At 40.6% G+C, this 25,147-nt stretch overlaps 1 protein-coding gene across 5 annotated transcripts; it reads left to right on the forward strand.

Annotated features, from left to right (window-relative positions):
- The first annotated feature begins 1,119 nt into the window (after positions 1–1,119).
- WIPI2 (WD repeat domain, phosphoinositide interacting 2) lies at positions 1,120–24,901 on the forward strand. Of its 5 annotated transcripts, XM_049790959.1 has the most exons (13): positions 10,479–10,564; positions 10,649–12,996; positions 14,729–14,859; positions 15,198–15,367; positions 16,653–16,749; positions 17,353–17,450; positions 17,907–17,999; positions 18,800–18,870; positions 19,805–19,912; positions 20,672–20,836; positions 21,826–21,933; positions 23,249–23,379; positions 24,199–24,901. In XM_049790959.1, exons 5-13 carry the CDS (start codon positions 16,704–16,706, stop codon positions 24,309–24,311), a joined length of 933 nt encoding a protein of 310 aa, XP_049646916.1. In that variant the 5' UTR covers positions 10,479–10,564; positions 10,649–12,996; positions 14,729–14,859; positions 15,198–15,367; positions 16,653–16,703; the 3' UTR covers positions 24,312–24,901. The 5 variants fall into 5 exon arrangements, with proteins under 5 accessions (XP_049646914.1, XP_049646915.1, XP_049646918.1 ...); XM_049790957.1 differs by lacking the exons at positions 10,649–12,996; positions 14,729–14,859 and adding an exon at positions 1,120–1,383 and having other exon boundaries at positions 10,482–10,564; XM_049790958.1 differs by lacking the exons at positions 10,649–12,996; positions 14,729–14,859 and adding an exon at positions 1,120–1,383 and having other exon boundaries at positions 10,482–10,564; positions 23,249–23,346.
- The last annotated feature ends 246 nt before the right edge of the window (positions 24,902–25,147 follow it).

Raw genomic sequence — 25,147 nt, forward strand, 5'->3', positions numbered from 1 at the left:
TAAAATCTGCCATCTCTTAGCAGGAAAAGCCTCCCCACAGGAGAAGAAACTTTGGATGGGTAGAAGGAATTACGGGACCAACATGGATGGGTTGGCAGCAGCTGTAGCGGAGGCAGAGGCGAGCGTGGGGGGCGATGGGGGGGGCAGGATCGGCTCGGGGGTGGCTGTGGCAGGGTGGGCACAGGGCAGCGGGGTGCCGGGACGGGGCCGCTTGGGTTTAAGCCGTTTGGAGGAGTCTCCTCACCAGCATCTGGAGGGCAGTTGAACGTGGGGGAGCCTGGGGGGTCCCTTACACATCAGGGACCGGCCGGACTGGTGGAGGAGATGGCTCCATCACCCCCCGCCGCTGCACAGGCATCACTCACGGACCCTCCCGGATAAGCCGCCCCCAGAGGCACGAACCCCAACACCCTGCACTCCCCAGCGTGGCTCATTTCCCCGAGATTAGCTCTTTTCAGGACCAAGCCCTTGATTTCCATCCGGTTTCCAGACATTCCTATAGTTCAGTTGCCTTTTTTTTTTTTTTTTTTTTTTTTTTTTCCCCTGCAATTTCTATTATCTCCTGACGAGCTGCTCCCTGGATCCGGCAGCCCCCGACTTCCCCTTGCTCTGAAATTGCCTCCTGCCCACCCCTGGCTGCCCTGCAAGCTGGGGACCCCCCAAAACCAGATGCACCCCTGGCCAGGACAAGGCCATCGCGCTCAGTTGTGAGCTCCAGAGAAGGGGCTGCGCCCAGGAGCAGAGCCCCCGTCCCATCTGCTGAGCCTTGGGGACCTCCGGTGGCACGAAGCAGAACTGCAGAGGGTTTGACCCCGCAGGACCGTGACAGTAACGTGGCGGTCGCCCTCAAGGCTGGGGAACAGCGGGGACACGCCGGAGCTGGGGAGCACCGACTGCGGTATGCGTCTCCCATCCAGCCGCCGACCCCGGCGGGCCCTGCTTAGCTTTAGAACGTACCACTCCCCCCCCAGCCTTTTCCCCGACCAAGTTCGGCGCCACCACCCGAGCGCATGCGCGGCTCCTCCCGCCCGCTCCCTCCTCCTCCCCTCCGCGGGGCGGGCGCATGCGCGGTGGCAGTACGGTGGCCGGGAGGAGAGGCGGGCTGGCGGGCGGCGGGGGCGGGTCGGCGCAGGCGCGGGGCCGCTCCGCCGCCCGCAGCGTAAACAAGGGGCCGGCGGGGATGAGGAGGCCGCGGGTCCGCGGTGGGGGCCGGGGTCGCCGGGGTTGAGGTGTTCTGCCTGCTGGAGGCGTTTACCCGCCCCCCCTCCCCCAGCCCCCGCCGGACGGGGGTGGCGAGGGTCATCCCGCCATGAACTTGGCCAGTCAGAGCGGCGACGCCGGCAGCGGCCATCTGCTCTTCGCCAACTTCAACCAGGACAACACGTAAGGGGGCGGCGCCCGGCCTGAGGTGGAGGGTGTGGGGGGGAGTCCGGCCTGAACTTGGAGGGGGGGCTCCTGAGGGAGGGCTGCGGCCGGGGGACGCTGAGGAGGCCTGGCTGTTGGGGGGGGGGGGGGGAGCGTGGCGGGGTCCCCCCTTCCCTGGTGCCCCCCCCGCCCCTTTCCCATGGCAGGGAGCCCCGCTGCAGCCTCTGGCTTCTCTGCCACAGAGTGAGGCCGAGGTCTCCCTCCTCCCTGCAGCGAGGAGGGGTGGAAACAACCCCACCGCCGCCACCCCCCACCCCCACCCCCCGGCTTGTATGTGGAGCTGCAGGGTGTGAGGCTGCCCTCGTAGGGACACGCAGCGGAGGGCTAATGGGCTGCTTGAGCTGTGGTTGCAGCATATCGCCTTCTCCCTCTCCCAGGTTGATGCCCTGGGGAGGTTTTCCTTCTGGTACTTGTGAGGCATTGCTCGCTGTTGCATTGGAAAAGGGAGGGAGGGCTGCTTCTGCTTCCTGATGTCCAGCTTTCAGGAGGGCCTGAGATAACGTGAAGACCCAAGTCTTCCAGGAGGTGCAAAGACTTTATCCAAAAGCTTGTTATAGCTATCTTTTCATACAGCTTTTTTACTTTCACTTGCTGTCTGTGTTGAAGCAGTATGCCTTAGGCTTAAAATTATTTTTATGAGCCCATGCTTCTTTTGGTTTTGATTTTGAAAAAGAGGCCTTTCTCATGTAGTCCTTGAAGTTGTACTTATTCGTGTTTCAGTTCTAGAAACAGTCAGGTGGTTCATGCTGCACATCTTGCAAATTATTTAACTGCTGCAGCATATTTGGGTTAATGCCTAATAATTTTTATATCGGGTATTAAAAAGCAGTATTTTTCAATTTAAGAAATCCCTAGTAGTTGGAATTGGAGCACTAAAGATCCTTCAAAGAAGGATTCGACTGTCTGAAATACCTAAGAGATGAACCTGGGAAGCAATAACCGAAAGAACTTGTGCTTGAGAAAGGAGGAGTTTTGTTTTAGGAAGTGAGTAAGAGGAAATGATCTCAGGTTGGCATCACAGAGCATAATCCACGTGTGCAGTGGTGGGGTTTTTTCTTTTAACAGTTTATTTGTTTGTTTTACAAGCAATGATATCTTGTCCTTACAAGAGAGATCTCTGACTGTCTTCAGCATGTACTGTAGGATATGGGAATTGTGAAGGCGAGAAGATTTTTTTTTTAATGGTGACTGCCAAGATTGAGGAGGAAGGTCACATGACAGAAGGAAATACTCTGTTTGCTTTTGTAGGTTTTGTTGGGAGTGAAGAGGTGAACAAGTAGAGCTGGATAGACTTGAGACAAGAGACTTTAACAGTAAATAACTTATGATAAATGAGGGGAGAGGGGAGCAGTAGTCTTCTATGTATTAGTAAATCATTATCTGTATATTGATTCAAGCCAAAGACTTCTGCTCCTACTTTTCACGTTTTTTCATCAAGTACCATACAGAGCTCACTCTGTCATTGTGCATATAAAACATGCCCATGTTTTGCTCTGATACCATCCATTTTTTACCTATTACTGGATAAAACAAGTCATAATAACTAGGAAATCTGTCACCTCTTTCTTTCGCAGTTCATAAAGATGATTATGTACGTTTTTGAAGTTAAACTGTGCTGTCCAACGTTGGTGATCTAAAAGCATTAGTATTTCTCCTTCCTTAAAGCAACTGCCTGTTTTCAGTTGCAGCTTAGCTTTGTGGAGAGCTGTATATATTTAAAGACCACTGAGTTGTGTCAAAAAACTTCTTTTGAACAAGAGAGCTGCAGGCTTCACTTGAGAACAAACCCAAGACAGAAGTAAAAAGAAGGCAAACGTAATATAAGCTTATCTAGGTCTTCTTTGGCTTGTACACCTTGGAATCTTTCTTCAAGGAAGAGTAAAATGTGATTCCTTTTTAACTTTGAGTTTGGGGGGGACGGACACACGACAACTGTCTAATGATTTCTTTCCTCAACTGTGTATGCTACTTCACTACTTTTCCCATTTTGTTTTTCTAAATATCCAAAAAGTATTCTTCAATTTCTGTGCTATAGCTGATTATTATTTTTTTTTTTGGTATTCAGCATTCTAATGTCCATTGTGCAGGTAGATTAATTTTTTTTAATATTATTTATATGTGTAAAGCACCTTGAGGTTAGCTGATGAGAATTTTGGTGATGTATCTTTTTATGTGATCCAGACCTGGCCCATATATCTTTGCAATTCAAAGTATTGGATTACTAGGTCTTTTGCATCATTTTTTAATACTTTTGCATTTTCAGATATCCATTATACAATCACAGAATTGTTTAGGTTGGAAAAGACTCTTAAGATTGAGTCCAGCGTAAACCTAACACTGCCAAGTCCACCACTCAACCATGTCCCGAAGTGCCACGGCTACTATAGAAATGACATAAATATAAAAAGGCTCCTGTTTCATATTCTTGTCTCAAAATCATGAGAATAATTTAAAAGGCCACTTACTTTGAAGCAAATGAGATAGCTGGATGATGTTGAGTAAGTATCCCTTCTTTCTAATAATGTCTCAAAGACATCTCTCTAAGAAAAGTAGTAAGTATAAAACAAGTCTTGCAGATGTTTTTGCGAGCAGCGCAGCTTCTTAGTAAAACACTTGTCTGATGTGGTAAGTGACCCAAATAACCAAGTTACATTCTAGTTCTTAAACTGAGTAGAATTTAGTGGTTATATAAGTTCTTTAAACTGAAGTGTTTGGAGGGTTTTTTGTTGGTGGTTTTTTTTTTGGTTGGTTGGTTTTTTTAATTTTTCCCTACTTGTGATTTCTCTTAGTTTGTTGTTTGAATAGAGAAACAAGAAGTCAACTCTCTGGGTTTCTTAGTATGCTATTCTATATATGTGGAAGATCACCGTTTACCAGGTGAGAAGAGCTGAAAAAAACTTAGCAGGAATGAATTACACTTTTTCATGCTGGGCCTTGGAAAGCTTACTTATTTTCAATTTACATTACCAGTAACTGGAGTCCTTCTCCAGACGAGCAAGGTAAACAAATGCATATTCTTTCAGCCAGTATATGAAAGACAAGCTTTGTTTACATCTTCGCAGTCAGTAGAGCTCGCATCATGTTTTAAGGTGTGCTTCAGTAATTAGAAAAATCGCTGACAGACAAAGCTGGAAAATAAATGACATGGGCGCATTGTTGTTATTAGAATTAAAGCTTTTACCCTCAACTGACCAAGGTGTCAGTTCCACTCATGCTCAAATGTGTCTTGCTTACCTAGACAGCAGAGCCAATTGCCTTGTATTAGGAAAAAGATGGTACTTCTTGCTGGTAAAAATAGGTGTCAGGCTAACTTCTCCTAGGTTTTATGAAGGGTTGGTAACGAATTGTTGTCTCCTGTAGGAAGGAGATGAGCTTCATGATGGCTTTTAGTCTTGGGAAATCGGATTGCTGGTAGATAGAAGAATGTTGTCAACATAAAAGTTGCTGTTGCTTTTCCCACTTGTTGTAGCCCGTGGTGACTGAAGCAGATATTCTCTGTCTTGCTTTTAGTTGTTTATTTTTCCCACACTTAACTTTTTTTAGCATTCATTCATGGGTCCTGTATGTAGTAACATTGTCTCTTGGAATAGTATCTATGTTGTTGCAAGTGTTGTCTTGGCTCTTTATTCCATATTGCCCTAAGCTTTATTTACATGAGAGTTTTGAAGTATTGGCTGGGACTGGAACCCTGCCTGAAAACACTCCACCTGTAATGCAGCAGAAGCGGTTGGTTTGTGGCTTCTCTTTGATATAATATGTTTTCATTAAGTAAAAACATGCAGAAGGTCATTTTCAGAAGATGTTAGTGTGCTTGTTTTGGACCTAGCCCTTTTCCCCAGTGAATCAATCATTGCACAACTCAGCATGACTGGCATTCTCTGAGAGGCAGAAGCTCCAGCTTGCAGATGAAAGTGAAGTAACCGGTCAGAATTCAGGTAGCAAAACCATGCAGTAGAAGCTTGTGGGTGATCTCAGTGCTAGGTATGTTTTAGCAGCTGGAGATCTTTAATGATACATATTTGGTAAGAAGTACCATTTAAACCCGACTGCTGTTTGTATTGCTTCTGGGATAACAACTAAAACCGAGCATGGATACATTTATGAAAAATTAAACTCACCTCATAAACTCATACAAGCTTTAAAACTCATAAGGGAAATGGGTAATGTAATGGAAGTTCATAACTTTTTAAGCAAAGCATAAGTTCAAGATCTCAAAGCTTATATGTATCTATGAAATAGGTAAAAGTTTCAGTCTTTAAGTTGTAACACAAATATTCCTAGAGAAACGCCTTTGGAAGAACTTAAAAATTAACTTATATGGTGTTCAGACTCAATTTACAAAAAAAAAAAAAGGGGGGGGGGAAACCCCACAAACAACAAAACACCAAAGAAGAAAAAAACCAAAGAACCTGCTTGTGAAATAATGCAAGTCAACAGACTGTAGAGAAGTTTTAGTTGCCTTTTTTAAAAATAAGTAATCACGTGACAGCACTTGGAAACAAAATAGTTGCTGTAGTTTTGAAAATAGATTCCTGATGAAAGGACAAAAGGAGGCCTTTCGTTTGGACTTCTAATGAAAACACTGGTGCATGCCTTATTTGCAAGGTCTTCCTTAGTCTCTGCTTTCATTTATGTTTGGAGCTACATGTGACAGGTATCAGTCCATATATCTGTTCTTTCTGATTTAATTCTGCCCTTTTTTCCCAAATAAATCAGTTTCATTCTATGTTCTGAGCAAATGCTTGTAGCTCTAAAATTGTATAGCATGCCTCATGTCGCAGAAGTTGTATTCTAGTTCCCTTACTATGTGATGTTTGGATCTCTGTAGTAAACTGCTTGTGGGGAGAGGAACAAGGGTTAGGTGCTGAGCATTCACTCCTCTGCCTTTGTTTCTCTGAAGTTCAGGTGTCATTCACTCACGATCCTTGAGGACAGGAGAGCTCTATATTCCAAGGATGCTTTAAAATAAATTAAAAAAAGGAAGGAAAGAGCAGTCATGTAGCTCTCATGCTCAGGGAAGATAGCTGAGAGAAGCAATCGTATGTTGTGTTACTTGCTGTTGTTGCAGTGGAGATAGCAGCTGAGGTGGGCTTGCCAGACGAACTGTTCCTCAGCGTGTGACAATTTGGATGGGAATTTGGCCTGAGAGTAGTGATGTTTACTTGGATTATGAACTTTCTGCTGTCCCAGCGTATTGCTGCATGTTAAATGATGAGCAAGTCTGGTCTCCTTTTGCTGTAGCAGATTTAAGTTTGTGTTGGTTTTCTTTTAATGGAAGAACAATGGGAAAATCTCCTGTGGGTTGTCAGAGTGTTGCTGACAAATCTGTTGAACGTATGAGTTTCTATATCTAGCTTTTGTCCAGAATAATGACATTCTTGACCCTTCTATTAAGACATGTTTGTGAGATGTTACGATTTTGGTTTCAGCAGACATTTGGGAGGGGGAAATAAAGCAAAGTAAGTTTCTTTAGTAATTCTTTTCTTGTGTCATTTCACTGATTTTTGTTTTATTATTGTTATTATTATTTTCCCCCTTTTCATCATAAGCCTTTGTTCACAAAATGTTTTGTCTTTGGAAATTTACATTGGTTTTGAAATGAGGTGGAACATTAATATAATGTGACTATCGTAATGAAAGTAGGTTTAATTAACCAGTTTTTTAAAATAGTAATGACTTATGGAGTCGTGTTTATACTGCAGCTGTAATTGATTTTAATCTTTGAGAGAGCTGCCCTTAGCAGGATCTTTCTGATTAACATGGAATATTTCTGATTAATAGTTAAGTTCCTCTATGATACGTAAAGGGAAAAACTGGTTTTCTTCCTTCTGTATGTATATTAAAGAAGTAAGAGAATACCTATGTGATTCTGACCTATCTGAAAAACTTGTTTCTAAAGAGCCAGAGAGATTGAACCAGCTGATTTCCCACTCTAGGTGAGTGCACTTAGAGAGAATGTCAGCATCTTGAAATGAGTGTGTGAAAGATCTCATAACACTGTTTGCTTGATGAGGTTAGTTTTAATTATTTATGACAGCCGCTCTTGAAAATACTCTCAAGATTTATGTAGTCTTGAATCAGACTACAGTATTATCTTTGAAAAAAGTGGGTAAACACAGTTTCATAAATCATGGCTATATTGGTAATTTTGTACTGAGTAGACAACCTTGATGATGGAATAGCTCAAAGTCTACAGTCTAAGGTGTGTAATAGAGGCTACACATAATAAAGCTAAAAAAACACCTGTGTGTAGCATAATGTTAGAAGAAAAAAGGCAATTTTTTTATATTGATTTTATTTTCAATTTCAGTCTCATCAGCTTCTGAAAATTGGTGATAATAAAGCATAACACCCATGTTGTAAAAAGAGCTTCTGATAAACTACAGTAGCTTCTTGTTGGCCACTGTCTATTTGAGCAATAGCTGAATGGCTTATTGATCATATTTCTTCCCCATATGGTTGCACGTTTTTTGGAGGCGAGGTAATTTTGGCTTGATACTTGTTTTGTGGATTTGGTCATTTAGATAGCTATCAGGTGTCTTAAGGGCTTAAGTGTAATATCAGTGCGGGGGAAGATGGGGGATTTAAATCATTATGATTATGCTGGTATAACAGCCTAGTGAGTTCTCTTATTACATATAAAAAGCCTTTTTCCAATAGTTTCATAAGAAGTAATTAGAGAGTACATTAAAAAAAAAAAAAAAAAAAAACCCAAAACAAACTCAATCCCTCCAAAACCAAGAATGCTGTTCTAGAAGAAAAATGGGTTGTTTTGCAGTTACACTTGTATACTGAAACAGGTTTAATTATACTGACTCGAACTGTTCTGTGTAAACAAATGATTTGTGACTTCATCACCTTGATCCCGAAAGAAATAACAAAAAGCAGTTGCCATGGATGGCAAGGTCTGTTCTGTGCATCTTCATTTTGGCTTCTACTCTGTCTAATGATTTTTATCGTGTATGCAGCTTGCTTTCGCTATTGTCTAAAGCTTATTTAAACGAGGTATAGGTGTAGGACAAGAAAAATGGGCTTCCTGTCTGGTTTCAGTGATACTGTCAGTAAGACATAGATACAGCAATATTCTGTATTTAAAGCTGCAAGTACAATACAGGAATCAGTTCTGCCTAGTAATACACTCTCAAATAGCTGCTTTGTGGAGTTCTTTGTAAGGAAATCATCCTATGTCTTTTGTAGATCGTTTATATTGCAAGGAGTCTTGTGACACCATTTATTTTTAACTCAACTGAGTGCTTGTTTACCTTTGTGAAGTAACAGTTTTAATATCATTCTTTTGTTAAACTTTATTTTGAGGGAAGCAGTAGATGATCTAAGAAAAGCTAACTCATTTTTTTTTTTTCCCCCAAATTACAGTTTTGTATTTTTTTCACAGAATTTGTATTTTCATTGAGTTGTACAAAAATAGTTGAGGAAAAACACTGAAGCGTCTGTGGCAACTTATCAGATATAGTCTGCTGAACATACCGATTTTGTCTGAAGTAAAATTAAATTCGCTATTTCTAAGGTGACTTAGAGGAGCAGCAACAAAATTTCGTTTTATGGTTGCTTCTTTGTCTCGAAGCCTAATATGCTTTTTTCATATCTTGGTTATTGAATCTGAGGAGGCTTATTTCTCTTGCTTGGATGGTGCATATTTTAATTTGAAGGTTTAAACCTTCTCAAATATAATTTCTTAGCCAGACTGTGCCAGTTGTACTTTTTTCTAGAACAGAAGGTGATACCATCATACAGAAGTTGATTTTATAGCTTGGGATCTTAATTTCAGAGGGCAAACCATTTGAGGAACAATTTTTAATTTTCTGAATACCTTGAAATTTAACAAGTGCTCACTTTGGAGCCATGAGAGGAAAATGCGGAAAGAGCAAGAAATCTAGGAATCTGTATTGTATTCTAAATGCAGAGCTAATGTTAGTGCATCTGAATTATAGAGAATCCTCTTGCTGAGTTCAGAAGGGCATTTTGGCAGGCTGACTAGCAGCGTTGGGGTTTGAGCCTTGTATTGAATGACTTGCCACAGTTTGGCATATCAAAATACATTTTATTGGAATTTAATTAGTCATTCTCCATGTGTCCTGGCAGTAAGAAATATATGAACTATAAGCATACTAATACATTTCTGCACAACTGTATTGACTGTTAATTTTCTTATTCTGTGGCATAAAATCATCCTCTGCATGGGGAGGGGAAAATAAGAATGTGCCGTTGTCTGCTGCCCTGATGTGTAAAGACCTGCAAGACAAGCCTAAAGGTTTTTCTAGCTTAAAATTTAAGACCTGTCTTTGACTCTGACTGGAAAAGCAATTAAATGGTCTGTGAGCTAAGTGTGAAAATTGACTAATGGAGGAAAGAAGGGTTTGTAGTCAGTTTTTTAATGTTCTACTATTGTTAAAATCTGTTTAACATCAGTGACTAGCATTTTTAAGAGGGCTTCTCTGATCAAAGATTCAGCATGAGTATTTGTAAGACTGAGACCTAACAATGTTCATTGGAGGTGCTAGAATGTCATCAAATAAAACCAGAGAAAATTAGAGTTGGCAGTTTTTAATTCCTTTTTATTATTTTTTTTTTAATATGAAAGCTCTTTTGGGGTGGTTGGGGAAGGTAACAGTATCAAAAGCAAAAAATCCCCAGACAGCTCAGTTTAAAAGGTCTTGGAGGTCACCTCTAATGATGAGGCAATGATGTAATTGGTTTGCATTACATTATTCAAGTCATCATCTTTCTTCCACACTAAAGCTTTTAGTTTGTGTGGAGAAATCACCAATATGAATTGGACAGTAGGCTTACATTAAGCTGTGAACTCTCATTTCATAAAATGTGAAGCAGGATTCCACACCTGGGGTAATTCTGAAGCTATTTGGCCTTTTCAGAGTTGAGGAAGCTGTCTGCGTCTATCGTGGCTTTTTCGGTCAAGCTTTTTATTGCTCTTTGTACTGAGCTAACCCAACTGGAGTTTTAGAATAGGGTAAGAATCTGTCCAAGGGTAATCACAGCTGATTTAGTTGATGTTTCTAACTGGCTTGTTTCTTTTTCAGATCCCTTGCAGTTGGCAGTAAATCAGGCTACAAATTCTTCTCTCTTTCTTCTGTGGACAAATTAGAGCAGATCTATGAATGCAGTGAGTATCTTCTTTTTTCCTCTTTTCTTATCCCCTCAGTTGGCTGAATTTGGGAAGAATAAGACATGTTTCATTTTTTCACAGGTTGTTTGAAATTGACATAAGAGGAACCTTAAGTATCTGATGAAATATCACACAAATGTAAAACTATATATCAGTGTTCTGTATTTAAATTTAGCTGGTATTTTGTGAAATTTGGTAATAGCTATGAGGAGAACTCTTTGCTTTTCTAATTTTATGTCCAATAGCCAGGTTGTGTAGCAGCTGGGCATTAAAAAAAGAGAATTTACTGGTGTGGGAGAGTGTCTTTTGGGTCTTTATGCTGTCTGTTGAGGCAGGCAACCACTAATATACCTTTATCAAATAAGAAAACAAAGTCTTGATTATCTTTTTCTTTAATCCTAATATTTGCTGTTGGAAAAATAATTTTTAATGTGATAGCTGTGGGTTTACTTGTCCAAAAGGGTGAATAATCCAAATTCCCATAACTTCTCAATACTGGTCACAGTTGAGTAGGATATGAGATGAAATGGAGGGAGGCATGGGAAAGAAGTGGTAACCCCTGTTTTACCAGCAGCTCATAGACTTCCCTTTTTTGAGGTGCTAATAAGTAAAATATGAGTGCTATGCATGAGTATCCTTGCTTTCTTGTAAACTCCATGTGAACAGATGGTACCAGTGGCTATGATGTCAGCATTTATACTAGGATCCTGATGTACCATGCTACACAACAGACTTGTCTTCAGACTCCATACCCTAAGTGAACTGACCCTGTGGCGTCTTAAGTTTGAAAATGCTGTGTGATTCAGATCACCTATTATCTGTGGTGACAGCCTGATTCTGTATACAGTCAATGGAGAGAAGTAATTGTGAGGTTCAAATTAGGCACCTGTGATCAGGTTAAACTGTGTTGCAGCTACACCTGCCTGTTTGAGTCATGGTCTGGTTGTACTGGTTAATCGGTAGCTTGAATTCCATTTTATGCTGTTGAGTTTACGTACCTGACCTCAGTAGTATGTGAGGCACTTACAGTATCTGGCCTGATATCAACCCAGGAGACTCAGTGAAGATGACTCCTGTTACACAAGACACTGAATAAACACACTGAGAGAGACTGAGCTGAACTTTGCAGGACTGCTTCTTCAGGGTAGTCCTTGAAAGAAAAATTACAAATTGGATAAAGTGCCTTGCTCACAATATTGCAATAAACTGATAAAGAAGCTGGGATTGGAATTTAAACCTGCTGATTCCAGTCTTGTCTTCAGACTGTTCCGGGATGCCTGTATTGGCTTAACCTCTTCGATATTGTAAGTTTTCTTCCATGAGTGTTAAGTCTGTAAATACAGAGCACAGAGTGTGAGGTAACATTTAATAGAAAATGTGAAGGTTTGAGCTGTGTATGCCAATCTGTCCTGACCTTTGCTTGTAGGGTATGCAATGTCTGCAGCAGATCGAAATATTTGAGATCTTCATTTTTTTGTATGCAGTTAAATAATTTTCAGTCTTGGGCTTGCAAACCATGCCTGTTTAAAACTTGATAACTGGGTGGAGGGCTTCTGGTGTATTGGGTGGGTGCCTCCTTTCTGCAGGGAAAGGTAGCTTGAGGCCTCCCAGACATGTGCCTGCCTCCCAGTTTAGTTTGTGTTGTTTTGAGTGAGCACTTTTAAGGACCCCTCCCTCTCTTCTGTAATATTTGATCTGCCAGTTCTTGTGTAGGTGTCTAAAGTAAACTACAGAATGTGCCCCAGCTGTCTTGTGTTTGAGAGAACAACTGAAAGGAATGGGAGGTTTCTTTGTCTGCTCCCATCACTGACTTCTACTGTGATTCTGTACAAATTGCCTAACTCCCTGCTTTAGTTGACCCCCTGTAAAAATAAGTATTAGATTGAAGGGTGCTTTAAGGCTTAATGAATGCTTATAACATGCTTCATGTTCTTGGATTAAAAATGGAATAAAAGCACAGCTGATCATAATCTAGCTGGTTCTAACCAGCTCTTGTCTGTGATGCTACATGCTTGTGTTTATGAAACTGTAATCTTGTTATGTATTTGCTTGTTCTCCCCTCACTGCTGATACTTAAAGCATCTTGCAGTTCTTTATGTTCGTACTGTGTTTTGAATCCGAGTTCCTGGCAATGCTCACTTGTGTAGCGTATAGAAAAAAAAACGCAAACCCTGTCATTAACAGCATTGCTATAGGACTTAACTAGTGCTTCTAAACATATGATTAATTCAGGTCAGCTGAATGTAGGATGTGCAGTATAGCCTGGTACTCTACTTGAGCGGTTGCTCGTTAGGAAGCATACATGACTTGGCAGCTGTGAAGAGATTTTATCACTTCTTCCTGTTAGGAGAAGACAAAGGAACAGAGGTGCATCCTGTATTTTTAAAGTGAATTTAATTAAAAGCCCATCACAAAGCTTTTCTCTAAAGGTAACTACCTGTATTATAGCAAATCATTTTACGGTGAGACTGAAGGATTGTCTATACCTTTGAAGCATTTTCCTTGTTGAAAATTTTTTATTCTGTCTGTGACTGCTTAGTTCTTGATAGTGCTCTTCCCTGTGTGCCTTCCCTGCTGCCTACGCTTCCCACCAGTGCAGCATAGGACAGCACTTTTTCCATCTGCATCTGTGCTGCTGTTCCTCCTCTGAAATACCAGTTCTGCCTGCCTGGGAGAGTAATAAATCCCAGAAGCTGTGTCTTAACGCAGTTGCCCCTGAATGGGGAAAGAAGCTGTGCTTGCCCAGGAGCAGGGAGCAGTCAGATTGTGGGGTTTGGGTCACCTGGGTGCTGGTCTTCTGACTCTTGTAAAAGGATGCTATCATCATGAAGGACTCCAGGCTTAGATAGAAACCTGAAAACCTATGCTGTAAAATATTTGAGAATCTTTTCTGTTACTAGTCTGATTCAAGGAACATGGACCTCTGCATTTGAAAGTCTATGTGTAAATTCATATTGAAGCAGACTTTTGTATATCTTTTTCATCTGTTGTGTGTGGCATCAGGAAAATGGGCAACAATTCCTTGAAAACAAAGTCGTTGCTAAAGTGCATTATCCCCTGTTGCTTGAGGAAATTGAATTTGCAAAGCCTCTGTGAGCTGTTTTCTCTTCTCTGGAAAAGTACAATATTAAATACGAGATTTAGATAAAAGTCAGTTATGTTGCAAAGAATACTGAAAATGCTTAGCATAAACCTGCTCCTTTTCCATAAGGAGGCTACTTCTCTCTCTTCCTCAAAAGAATGTAGAGCATTAAATATTTTCTGGTTTTTTTTCTTGAAATAACTGCCCAGAAAAAGCACTTTCAAAGCAGACATGTCACACAGTGATGACATTGTCATATGCTGAGAATGTTGGACAGAACGTTTTTCAGGGAATTTCTGTCATTGGTGGTGAGAACAGTGCCAATTAATTATTTAATGTGTCTCTTGGCCAAAACAGACGCCTACAGAAAAAAAGCTTTTTTGTTTTTTGATTTTTTTTTTTTTTTTTTCCTACTGGAAGTTTTACAGTTTGGAATGTGTTAAACATTGAGCTAATCCAGATACTGACTTCTGAAAAATTTGGTTGTTTTGATGAATCAAGGCTAAAGGCTCAAGTTGCTTGTCTTGATTCAGTTCTGCAGTGGAAGGGCAGGTGTAACCAGTAGTGGCTGGTAGCTGTGGGAGAGCTGCAGAGAGTGGTAAAACTCTCTCCAGTTTTCTCTTGCTGTGAAAACTGTGTCTTACTGTGTCTCTGGGGCTTTTGGAGGTGAGCTTCAGGGGATGGGAGGGGGAAGCACACGTGCCAGGGTAACCGGTGGTGGGAATTGGACTCCTAACCAGCTTGGTCCAATACTGTACTATAACCGAATGCTCTGAAAGGGCTTCTTTGCCGGAGATCCTGGAGTCTCTTCCCTCCTGCTGACTTCCCCATATTTTGAATGGTGGCTTATGTTCCTCCTTTGCCTCCAGTGCTTCCATAGTAGAACGCTTGACATAAGTAATGCTGTTTTATGGCTATGCATACATGCTGGGCTTTGGTGATTCCTGTACTAATTGTTTTTAGGAACTGTCACGTAAAAGATGGTATATGTAAAAATACTAATCAGAGGCTGAAGCGGTCTTATAACAAATGAGTTTACTAGTTTCTTTGAGTACAATAACCTTTCTTTCCTCATGGAGAGGTGTGCAGAAACTCCAATGTTTTTGGTCATCAGAAACCCTTCCATGCATAATACAGCTCTGAAAGCAAAACAAAAAGCACACCAAAAAACCCCAAACAAAAACCTTTGCTTACCTAGGTTTCTACAGAGGTAAGAGAAGATTGTAGAATTCCAGAATTTGACAATTTGCCATTTTTTGTATTTCGCATTTTTGGGCAGGGGGGAGTAGATACTCTGCTCTGAAACATAAACTTGTATGACACCTCAGGGTGGGGAGCGGGGAGGAAATCTCTGTAAATCGGCATTCACCATGTAGATTTTCTTCTTTAAAAACCTGTCCTGCATCCCACCTTGACTCTTAGCTGTTGTGGCAGAATGTTTGTGGTGTTAAACTGTATTTTTTTAGACAGTATTTCCTGTTGATGTGCATCATTCTTCTTCCCTGAAATCTCCCTCTGTATTTTTCCCTCATTATTGTGATTCCTCAGCTGACACAGAAGATGTGTGCATTGTGGAGAGGCTGTTCTCCAGTAGTCTGGTGGCCATAGTTAGCCTTAAAGCTCCACGCAAGCTGAAAGTTTGTCACTTTAAGAAGGGGACAGAGATTTGCAACTACAGTTACTCCAACACCATCTTGGCTGTCAAACTCAATAGACAGGTGAGTAGTAATTTTGACTAGGTGAAAATACGGGGAGGGGTTGTGGATCTTATTCTGGCACTTCCTCTGCTGACTGATGTCTCTTCCTTTGGTGACAGAACTGCTATTTGAAATTAACTTGTACTTTTCCAACTGTAGCTTCTGTATGGCATCTCAGTACTCATATTTTGTTAAGTATTTTTGGTTCTATGTTTATGTATTTACTTAGGAAAATGCCCTGAGTAAGCTGGGTGTGCTTTGAGTAGGAGGTTGGACTAGAGACCTCCTGAGATCCCTCCCAGTGTGAATCATCTTGTGATCCTAAATGTGGAAGTATGTGAAACTGACAATTTCTGTTCAGGCCTAAACTTAAAATTGTTATCTATTCACTTTTTATGTTTTTAAATATAGTTTGCTGAATTCTTTTAAAAAAAAACAAAAACAAAAAAAAAACCCCAACCAACTGAACTGGTGAAATTTTTGACTTAAGTACCTGGAACCATAGTTTGCTGTATTGCTAAATTGTTAGTATGCTCTTCTGCAAAGACAGACTTCTCTGTCTTCAACCAGTTCATTCAAACTAGAGAGAATGGCATTGGAAGGAGAAAGTTTTCTTAGTGTCCATTCCTGCCCCCAAAGATCAGGTGTGGGAGGATGGGATTCCTGTTTAAAACCATAAGGGGAAACGCTGGTTGATTTGATTTTTGGCATAGTGAGGTAGTGTTAAATGAGTAACATCTTGTTAGTCATCCAGATGTAGTTTGTGAAAGTGTAAATGAGATGTTGAAGAATTTAATCAAAGTTTTTTAAAAAAAAAAAAAGCCCCTCACAAATTATTATAAGTAATAGGCTCTGTAAGTGGTTAAATAAAGTCTTCTCTGTTTTTTCTGTTTAGCCAAAGCAGAAAACTATTTGCACATGTGAATTGGCTTCTTGAGGAGTGGGGAATACATAAGGGCAGGTACAGAATAAGAATTAAAATAGCTTTAAATGATGGTTTCTGGCTTGCTGACTTAAACTAGTAATGTAAATAATTGTCATTTAAATCAATTTGCACTAGCGTAGTTGAGGAAAGTCAAGTGCACTGGTCAGTTCAAGTGACCGAGTGTAGTATTGCGCTGTTGAAGCCTTGTCAAGAGGTGTAACTTGTGTATCTTCTATCAGACTCTTATTTCTTCCCATCAGGTGGGTACAACCTTTTCTCTGTTGAAAGGTACCTACTGCTTTTTTGGATACAATTTTTTAGGATTGATAAATTAATGTAAACTCTAGTTTAATATCAGCATTTCATCTTTCCCCTGTCTAGAGGCTGATAGTATGTCTGGAAGAGTCTCTTTATATACACAACATACGAGACATGAAGGTATTACATACAATCAGGGAGACACCTCCCAATCCTGCCGGTAAGTATGTTGTTAGAAGACAGCATAATTCTGAAAGGTGCATTCTGTGTCAACGTACGATGTTTCCTAGAGGGAACTGTAGCATTGTTAATTCCACTTCCAAATGAAAGTAACGAATTAAATACATGAGTGTTGTCTTAAAGCCTACCCATTTAATCCAGGTGAGCTTTTTGAGAACAAATAGCAGACTCTGCCTTAAACTGCATCTTCCCAGTATTTTGGTTTCCTAGAGTGGATGTGTTGAAATGTTAGAAGTAGTAGAGATACAAACTGGATTTTGCCAGCACTTGGTATGGTTAAAGGCTTTATCAGGTTAATCCTTTAGGTGTTATGGCAGACGTGGAAAATTCTACTGCTTAATCAGTTACTGTAGCTCTGTTGGTATTCTTCCTTTTCTACTTTATATTAAATTTTAACTTACGTTAAATAGTTAAGTATGTTGCAGGCTGACTCTGAGATTACTCTTCCTTGTTCTGTTTCTGTTGATACCTTGTGAGGATAAGTCGATTTATCTTTGTAATATTCAAATGCGGAATCAGAAAGTTTTGCTGCATAAGTCTTGGAATTTGCCTCTTTCTAATTCTGTTTCTGCATCCCTTTTAGGGTTGTGTGCTTTATCAATAAATAATGATAACTGCTACCTGGCCTATCCAGGAAGTGCAACTATTGGAGAAGTACAAGTCTTTGACACCATCAATCTGGTAAGGATCTCTGTGAATGCTGTTTCCACTTCTAAAGATGCAGTTTTTGGAAACGATTTAACTCGCTCAGAGAGGAATTGCTAGACACTCAGTTAGGTTCCCCTACATCAGTTTGAAGTATGTCTCATAGCTAGGCTTCGCAGAACGTCAGCAAAGAAAACAGACGCTAATATTAGATTTGAGTAGAGTTGGGCAAATGGACAGAGCGAAGTGAAGTAATTTCTGGTTTAGTTGTCTTTTAAGTATCCTACTGCTTGTACTCTCTATGCACATGCTTCAGTGATTATTTTATGTACTTTTACTTAGCAATTACTGAAACACTTTATGGACAACAGCTTCAATATTTAAGACCCATATTTGCCTTGAATGCTCTTAAATATGCAGTCTTAAGCTGCAAACATGTAGCTTTTAACCTGTACTGTACTAAGGTTATACTTTATTGATTCACTCCTGCAGAGAGCTGCTAATATGATCCCAGCTCATGATAGTCCCTTGGCTGCTTTGGCATTTGACGCAAGTGGTACTAAACTTGCTACTGCATCAGAAAAGGTAATGTGGCTTTTTATTGACTTGCCAACAGTGATAAAAATGAAATTTGTTTCTAAGCATTTTAAGTAAGTTTAAGCATGCAGAATTCCATATGCGAGTGCCAAAAAAGAAGGCTTACAGTTATAATGCCAAATCTAAGTTAAGAACTGTTAATGACATTTGACACAATTTCCATGCTGTGAAATGTTGGATAATAAGGTTATTTAAATAAATACATTTTAATCTGGCTGTAATCAGGGCAATCCTCTAAGTGTTTCTCCCTTTAGTGCAGGATACTTACTAGAAATTAGTTGTCTTGTCTTGATGCTGTCTTCCTAATGAAAACAAGACAGCTAAAGTCAGAACAGAGAGAAGTATCTTGCCAGTCTGTGGCACGCAATGACAAATTGTCCATCTAAATTGTATAAATTAGAAAGTCTGAAGCCTCTGCTTTTTGGGTAATAAGCTTAGAATATAAAAGTGTAACTGATTGCATCTGATAAAGACACAAAGACATCCAGGTGACTGTGCTTGTGGTACTCATCTAGTGTGGTCATTTTCATGATCAAATATGATAAGAAGGGCTGTTCTTGATGCATAGCTTGTTCTCTACATTAGTAGCTCCCACCTCTTGTTGTTTCTCTGCTCTTCAAACACATCCTACGAACAAGCTCCATAAATATTTCATGCTAGTACGTGGTGTGCATCAACAGCAATAAGTTAACAGCAAAATGGTTTGCTGCTTGTGGTTGTACTCTGCTCACTAGAGCTAATACACAATGAACGAATGTGAAACAAATAATTTTTTTTTTTCTTTACAGGGGACGGTAATAAGAGTGTTTTCCATTCCAGAGGGACAGAAACTCTTTGAATTCCGAAGGGGAGTGAAGAGGTAAAGTTCAACTAGGCTAATTATCTGAAGCTCATTCCGTATGGTAGATCTCCAGTATGTTCTGCAATTGAGCTGGCATCCTGATTTTTGCATATTTTCATCTCTATTCATCCCTGCCTGTACACTTATAACAGTTTCAGCTTGAATGTCTTCCAGTTTCACTCCTTTGGACTTGGCTATCCATAAATCAATCCTGTCAGAACTGTACTCCCTCTTGCCTTTTAAAAATTTATTGGTGAGGGAACTTGTTTAAAGTGGGTCACCTTTTGTAAGATAAATTGTATTCTTAATGGCGATTGGAGGCAGTACATCTAATATTCTCTCTCTTCTAAGTCCTGCTAGAGCTGTGATCATTGATAGCCATTGTGAAATGGTACTATGATTTGTGGTAACTAGCAACTCTAGTTCTACTGTACTTTATACAGAGGTAAGACTGAGTTCAGATTGTTACTAATTAACCCCCTATATCTGGTGTACATCAGAGTTGAACATCATTAATGGGGATCTTGCTCTTGAAGGGCTTTAAGAAGGTATCACAGCATTCAGAATACTTACTATGGAAATGTTCTTTTTTTCTTATTTGCGAAGCAGTGGTGACTTGAGAAATCTGCTTAATTATTAATTAAGCCAAATACTTCAGCTTAATTGCGAGTCACCTGCAATCTCTGACAGGAGAGGAAGAGCAGGTGAGTCTACCATGCAACCACAGTTCCTCCAAGCTCTTGCAGTACAGCTTGTGTGAACATTATGGAGCTCCTTAGTGGTGAATGTGCAGAAAGACTCCTACCTACCAAAATGGAGAAGTAATATTCTCATTTAAGGCAATTCCCTTGAGTTAGTTAACACTAGCTTGCTTCTTACACCATTTCGTACAGTACTGAATGTCAAAAGTAATGCTTCATTGTTTTTTTCCATTGTTTTTTTGCCCCCTTAGGTGTGTGAGCATCTGTTCGTTGGCTTTCAGCATGGATGGCATGTTTCTGTCTGCATCCAGTAACACAGAGACGGTGCATATCTTCAAACTTGAGACTGTGAAAGAAAAGTATGTTTCAGAGTTGCCTTAGATTTTTCAAGGAAAAGGCCTTAAAATAAACTATACTCAACAGGATGAGTTCTCCAAAGTGTGGACAGACTGCTTTTGAACACTTCTGTTAAGTAAAGGGCTTAAGAAGTCACTTACGAATCAGCAACTGTGGCTGAGCTCTGTGCTGTTCTCCTGGTGAACAGAAAAGGTATTTCTGCCGAAGAGAAATTGGCCATCTTTGGCAGAGGAATGTGGAGCAGCTGTAATATTTTCAGTTACATTTGCGTTTCACCTCTTCTCACATCCATATGGGAAGAGCTATCTCAGCAATGCCTTCTAACTGCCTATAGGGCTTTAAAAGGCATCAGCTTGTAAAATGTTCCTATTTGTGATTTGAGTGGACAGTCTTAACTTGCATTTCTGTGGAAGTTGTTGGAAACAATGATTTGCTTAGTGATAGACAGTTGAATAAAATCTTGAAGTGTAGCACTTTTTGGTAGATCTTGCTTTTGTATAGTGAACCTTACGAAATGCAGTTTTATAAGCAGAAGTATCAAGTTACCAGTCAAACATGCTTAAATAACAGGTGGAGGGTATTGTAGGATACATTGTGCCCTGTAGCATAAACGGAGTGCGTTAGAGTTCTCAAGGGTGTTAGTTATTTCTGAAGAGAAACAAATAGCTGCTTAACATCTTAGAAAAATGTTTCAGAGTGTTTACATGCCTTTTTTTCTAATGTGAAAGCGAAGCCAGTCACTTTTCTCTTCTGATTTGTAGACCTCAGGAAGAGCCTACAACCTGGACAGGTTACTTTGGAAAAGTGCTGATGGCCTCAACAAGCTATCTGCCCTCTCAAGTAACAGAAATGTTCAACCAGGGTAGAGCCTTTGCTACAGTCCGCCTGCCGTTCTGTGGGCACAAAAACATCTGTGCACTTGCCACGTGAGTAAAGAAATTGAGCCTGCATTCATCACCCACTGGATTGCCATGTTGGGCTATGGAGAGGCTGACACCATAGGACATAACCTCCTCTCCAGCAGGGCGGGTAGTACACACAGCGATAGATGGCCTGTAATCATTTCAAATCCTCTTCCCGTTCAAGAGCAATGTGTTAGAGCTAACACCTCACAGTCGTATGAGAGGAGGAGGAAAAGGCATAATATTTGGAAGAGAATAGACTATTTCTAAGTGTTGTTTAAAGATGTCTTTTAATTTTGAAAGAAGAGTGTTGAGAACAGACCCATGGGCTTACGCCATTTGCTTCCGTTAGTGCTAGGGGGAGTGATACTGTGTGTTGTGTTAGTGAATTGCAAAATTAGGCAATCCAGACTAACCATTAAAGATGTCTTTGAAAGCAAGTTCATGTTGTTCTTGTCTCTGAAACAGCATAGCATTCATTAAAGTTAATTTTGAGGAGTAAATAGAATCTTTAATCTGTCTTCACCAAAGGCAGGTGCCATTTGGCACAGCTACCAAAGCAATAAGCTGAGCAGTAGTAAGCTTATTTTGTGGGGGTTTTACAGTCTTTATGCTAAATTGACTTCACTTCTGTACTCCGACTCCTCTGATCTCAAAGCACCCTTTAAGGAATAGTTAAGCCTTGTAACATTTCTGAAATAAGTAAATACTTCCCGTTAGAATATTTGTCTCTGGAGTAGCACAAAGCTTGGTAACAGGGTGGTAACTTCTGAATCTGTTTTACTGGGTTATATAGGAGTTGCTCAATTTCTGTGGCATCCCATTAGCCCGGAAGTATGGTTATGCCTTACCTTTTTTTACGCACAGTTTTTTCCTAGGTGCTCTGTCTAACTTAGTGTTCTCTGTCTTACGAGTAAGAGTGTGGGAAGTAATGACGTAAAATCATGGGAGGGGAGGAGAGTGTGCTTTCTTAAGTTCTTATTAATCTGTTGCTCTCCCCTAAACCTTTCTAGAATCCAGAAGATCCCTCGTTTATTGGTGGGAGCTGCTGATGGGTATCTCTACATGTACAACCTAGACCCTCAAGAAGGAGGAGAGTGCACACTAATGAAGCAGCACAAGTCAGTCCACATTAGCTGAGGACTATTGTATTTTATTTGTTCGCAAAATCCAGTTTGTTCTTAAACTTAGTTCTGTTGTACAAAAGTCTAACTTAGAACAGCTCATTTCTTTAAACTAATCTTTTTCCAGACCTGTGATATGAATAACTTCAGAATCCCCCTGCGCCTGCCTTCCTAGTATCTACTACATTAAGCACCGCTTTACCAGCAGAAACTTAACACTGTCCGATCGCAGTGAAGGATCAATCGCTGTTAGCTGTATGATCCTGTTTCCTCTTGGCAGTTTGAGTTACTTAAACAAGAACTTGAAACGTCTGACAGAATCCTTTTCATCAATAAATGAAGCGGTTACAGAGATGAGAAAGAGATGTTGCTCTGACTTCACAGAGGAGAATCTGGCCTATGAATTTTTCTGTATTCTCTCTTTACCAGTGTCCTTATTAAACTTCCTTGCATGTAGGCCAGCCAACTAATGTTCGGTAGTGTCGTGGTTTAATGATAAAACATCAGTGTTATCAACATTCTTTGCATACTGAACTCAAAACATAGCACTGTACCAGCTACTAGGAAGACAGTTAATTCTATCCCAGCTGAAACCAGGACAGGTAGCAGTAGTGTAGAACACTTAAGAAAAATACAACCCAGCATTGTTATTTTTTAATAATGTTTGGCATGAAAAGCTAGGGTAATATAGTTGGATTAGTTACGTGATCAATCATAGGATTAAAGCCACCGATAACTCATGAAGATAATTCAGGTTTGCAGCTTTGGCCAATCTATAATACTGGTCAAAAATCATACCTTTAGCTAATCATTTTAAGGTATGACCTCTGGTTTCACTTGTAGATGAAGTCTCAGAGGGAAGTTTTTATGAAGTTCTTAAATCTCTGAAATACTTTAATACCTTCACTATAGGGTTTTCTAGTATATGTGTATGAAGCAACCGCTTATGTTGTGGATAGAGCTCAAAAGACAATCTGTAATATTGCTGATTGGAATGTTTTTGTTTTTTTTTTTTTATTAAATCATGAGCTCTTGTTTTGAGTCTTTTTTCACAGCATCGACTACTAGGATTTAGATTCTGATGCCATGTCAGAGGCAAGCATGTCACTGATGCGTCTTCAGTATTAAATATGAAATGTTGTCAAATGCCATCTTGACAGTCCTCTAGAATGGAGGGACCAAGTTCTTCCTGTTACATATGTATATATATTATTCTTGCATATCTAATGAGATATTCTTCTGTAGCTGTCAACTAAAGCTGTATTATGCCCAGGTAGATCACCTCTCCAGCTAACCTCTCTCTGCTTGGTAGGCTCGATGGCAGTATGGAGCCAGCCAACGAAATTCTAGAGTCTGCATCCCATGACCGGCCGTTGGTAGCGCAGACGTACAGTGCTGCTGTGACTAAAGGTACATATGTGCCTTCCTCACCCACAAGGCATGGTAAGAAGAAGGCTGGAAATGGAGCAGAGAGCACCTCTGCGTATTGCTTCTCTCTAGATGGCTGTGAGCTCGTCTACTTTGACACTGAGCTTTTCATAACTGTGGGTGTGATGCGGAGCATTGGTGAGCAGTAGGAAGAGAGCACTTGTACAGTAGCCTCCTATAGATGGATCAGTCATCTTTGCTACTTTGAGTAGAACTTTGTCTTGAATTGTGAATGATTAGTGATAGTTGCAGCACTTGCCAAATGGTTCTAGAAATGCCCTAAGAGAACTATTTCATACAGGAGTCCTGCATCCAGACCTCATGCAAAGTATCTGAACTATAGCTCCCCCCCCCTTTTTTTTTTTTTTTAACAAGGTTGATAGGAGCACTTACCATTCCGTTATGGGAACAGTGACCTTTTAGCATGATTTGCTGCTCTGTTAAATTGAGAGAATGAGAATTTGCTTAATGCTGCACCTCGAGTGGAGCTTCTACCATCTTTGTATGGCACTCAGGTCAGTGCTTCGGCTGCAGAGGAAGGACTGTCTGCATGTATAGCCTCAAGACTGCAGTTGCAGCTGTCATGCATGGGCGGCGATTAAGAACATCAGCCTGCCCAAAGCACAAGTACGTGTTGCGCACATGTAGAGTAATTTAATTTTTATTATAAACTGCTCTTGGCTTGGAGAAACACCGACCATGATGAAAGCAAACATAGGGTAGCAGTGAAACTGTTGCAAGTAATGTCTGGTATTTCAGCTCCAATCATTCACTTTAGATCCAAGCCGTAGTTTGTGCTGCTGATCCCCCAACTATTTGTTCCTTTCTCTCCAGCCTATACGGATGACCTGGGTGCTGTGGGTGGAGTTTGCCTGGAAGATGAAACCAACTCACTTAGATTGGATGAAGACAGTGAGCATCCTCCCATGATCCTTCGGACGGACTAAACTTTGACCTGTGAACTCACTCCTGAAGCAGAGAACACTGGCTTGATGTTTCTTGAGGAATCTCGTGTTATGCTGCTATGAACTTTGACATGAGTTGGGAGAGAGGATGACAGACTCTTACAGTTTTAAGTCGTAGCTGTAGTTCTAATTCTATACAATTGGAAAAATATATGGTTTTCAATTCAGTGGCTTTTAATCTTGCTTATCTATTCTAGCCGTGTTTATTTTTTTGTTGCCAAAACCTGCTGTTTGTGCAGCCCTCAGAGCCTACTAGCTTTGCATGCGTTCATGTGCCAAGCAAGCATAGGAGGGGGAGAGAGAGAAGCCACTTTATTACAAACTCAAGTTTGTATTTTTTTTATATATGTATATAATATTTAGCTTATATAACGAAGGAGTAGAGAAGTGGTTCTGGAAGCTGAGACTAGTTCTGCACTGACAAAGGTCCAAATGGTTTCCTGTGCATGGGCTTGCAGGCATACCTAGTGACTGACATGCAACCTTTCAAATGCAATGGCCTGGTTTTTTGGGTTCTCCCTCCCCTTTCCTGGACCATTTTGTTAATTAAAATTCCTTCTGAATGTTGTGTATTTGTGGGACTGTTCTGTTTGTTGGGCTGGAGAACTGGAAGTGTTTCCCTGCGTAAGGATATAGAATATAGAAAGTGCCTTTACAGGGAAGAAAAGGAATTGCTGCAGGAAGAAAGCTAGAATGCAGGAATTGCTAGAGACTCTTGTTTGTACACCTTTAGTACTGGGGTGTCTACAGCCCGTAGTGGCTGATAAGCTTGTGGATTTTTTAGAGAAGTCTTGGAATGCACTTTCTTTCTCTCCTGT

The sequence above is a fragment of the Accipiter gentilis genome, chromosome 33, assembly GCF_929443795.1.
Source record: "Accipiter gentilis chromosome 33, bAccGen1.1, whole genome shotgun sequence".
In the NCBI taxonomy this organism is placed as follows: domain Eukaryota; kingdom Metazoa; phylum Chordata; class Aves; order Accipitriformes; family Accipitridae; genus Astur; species Astur gentilis.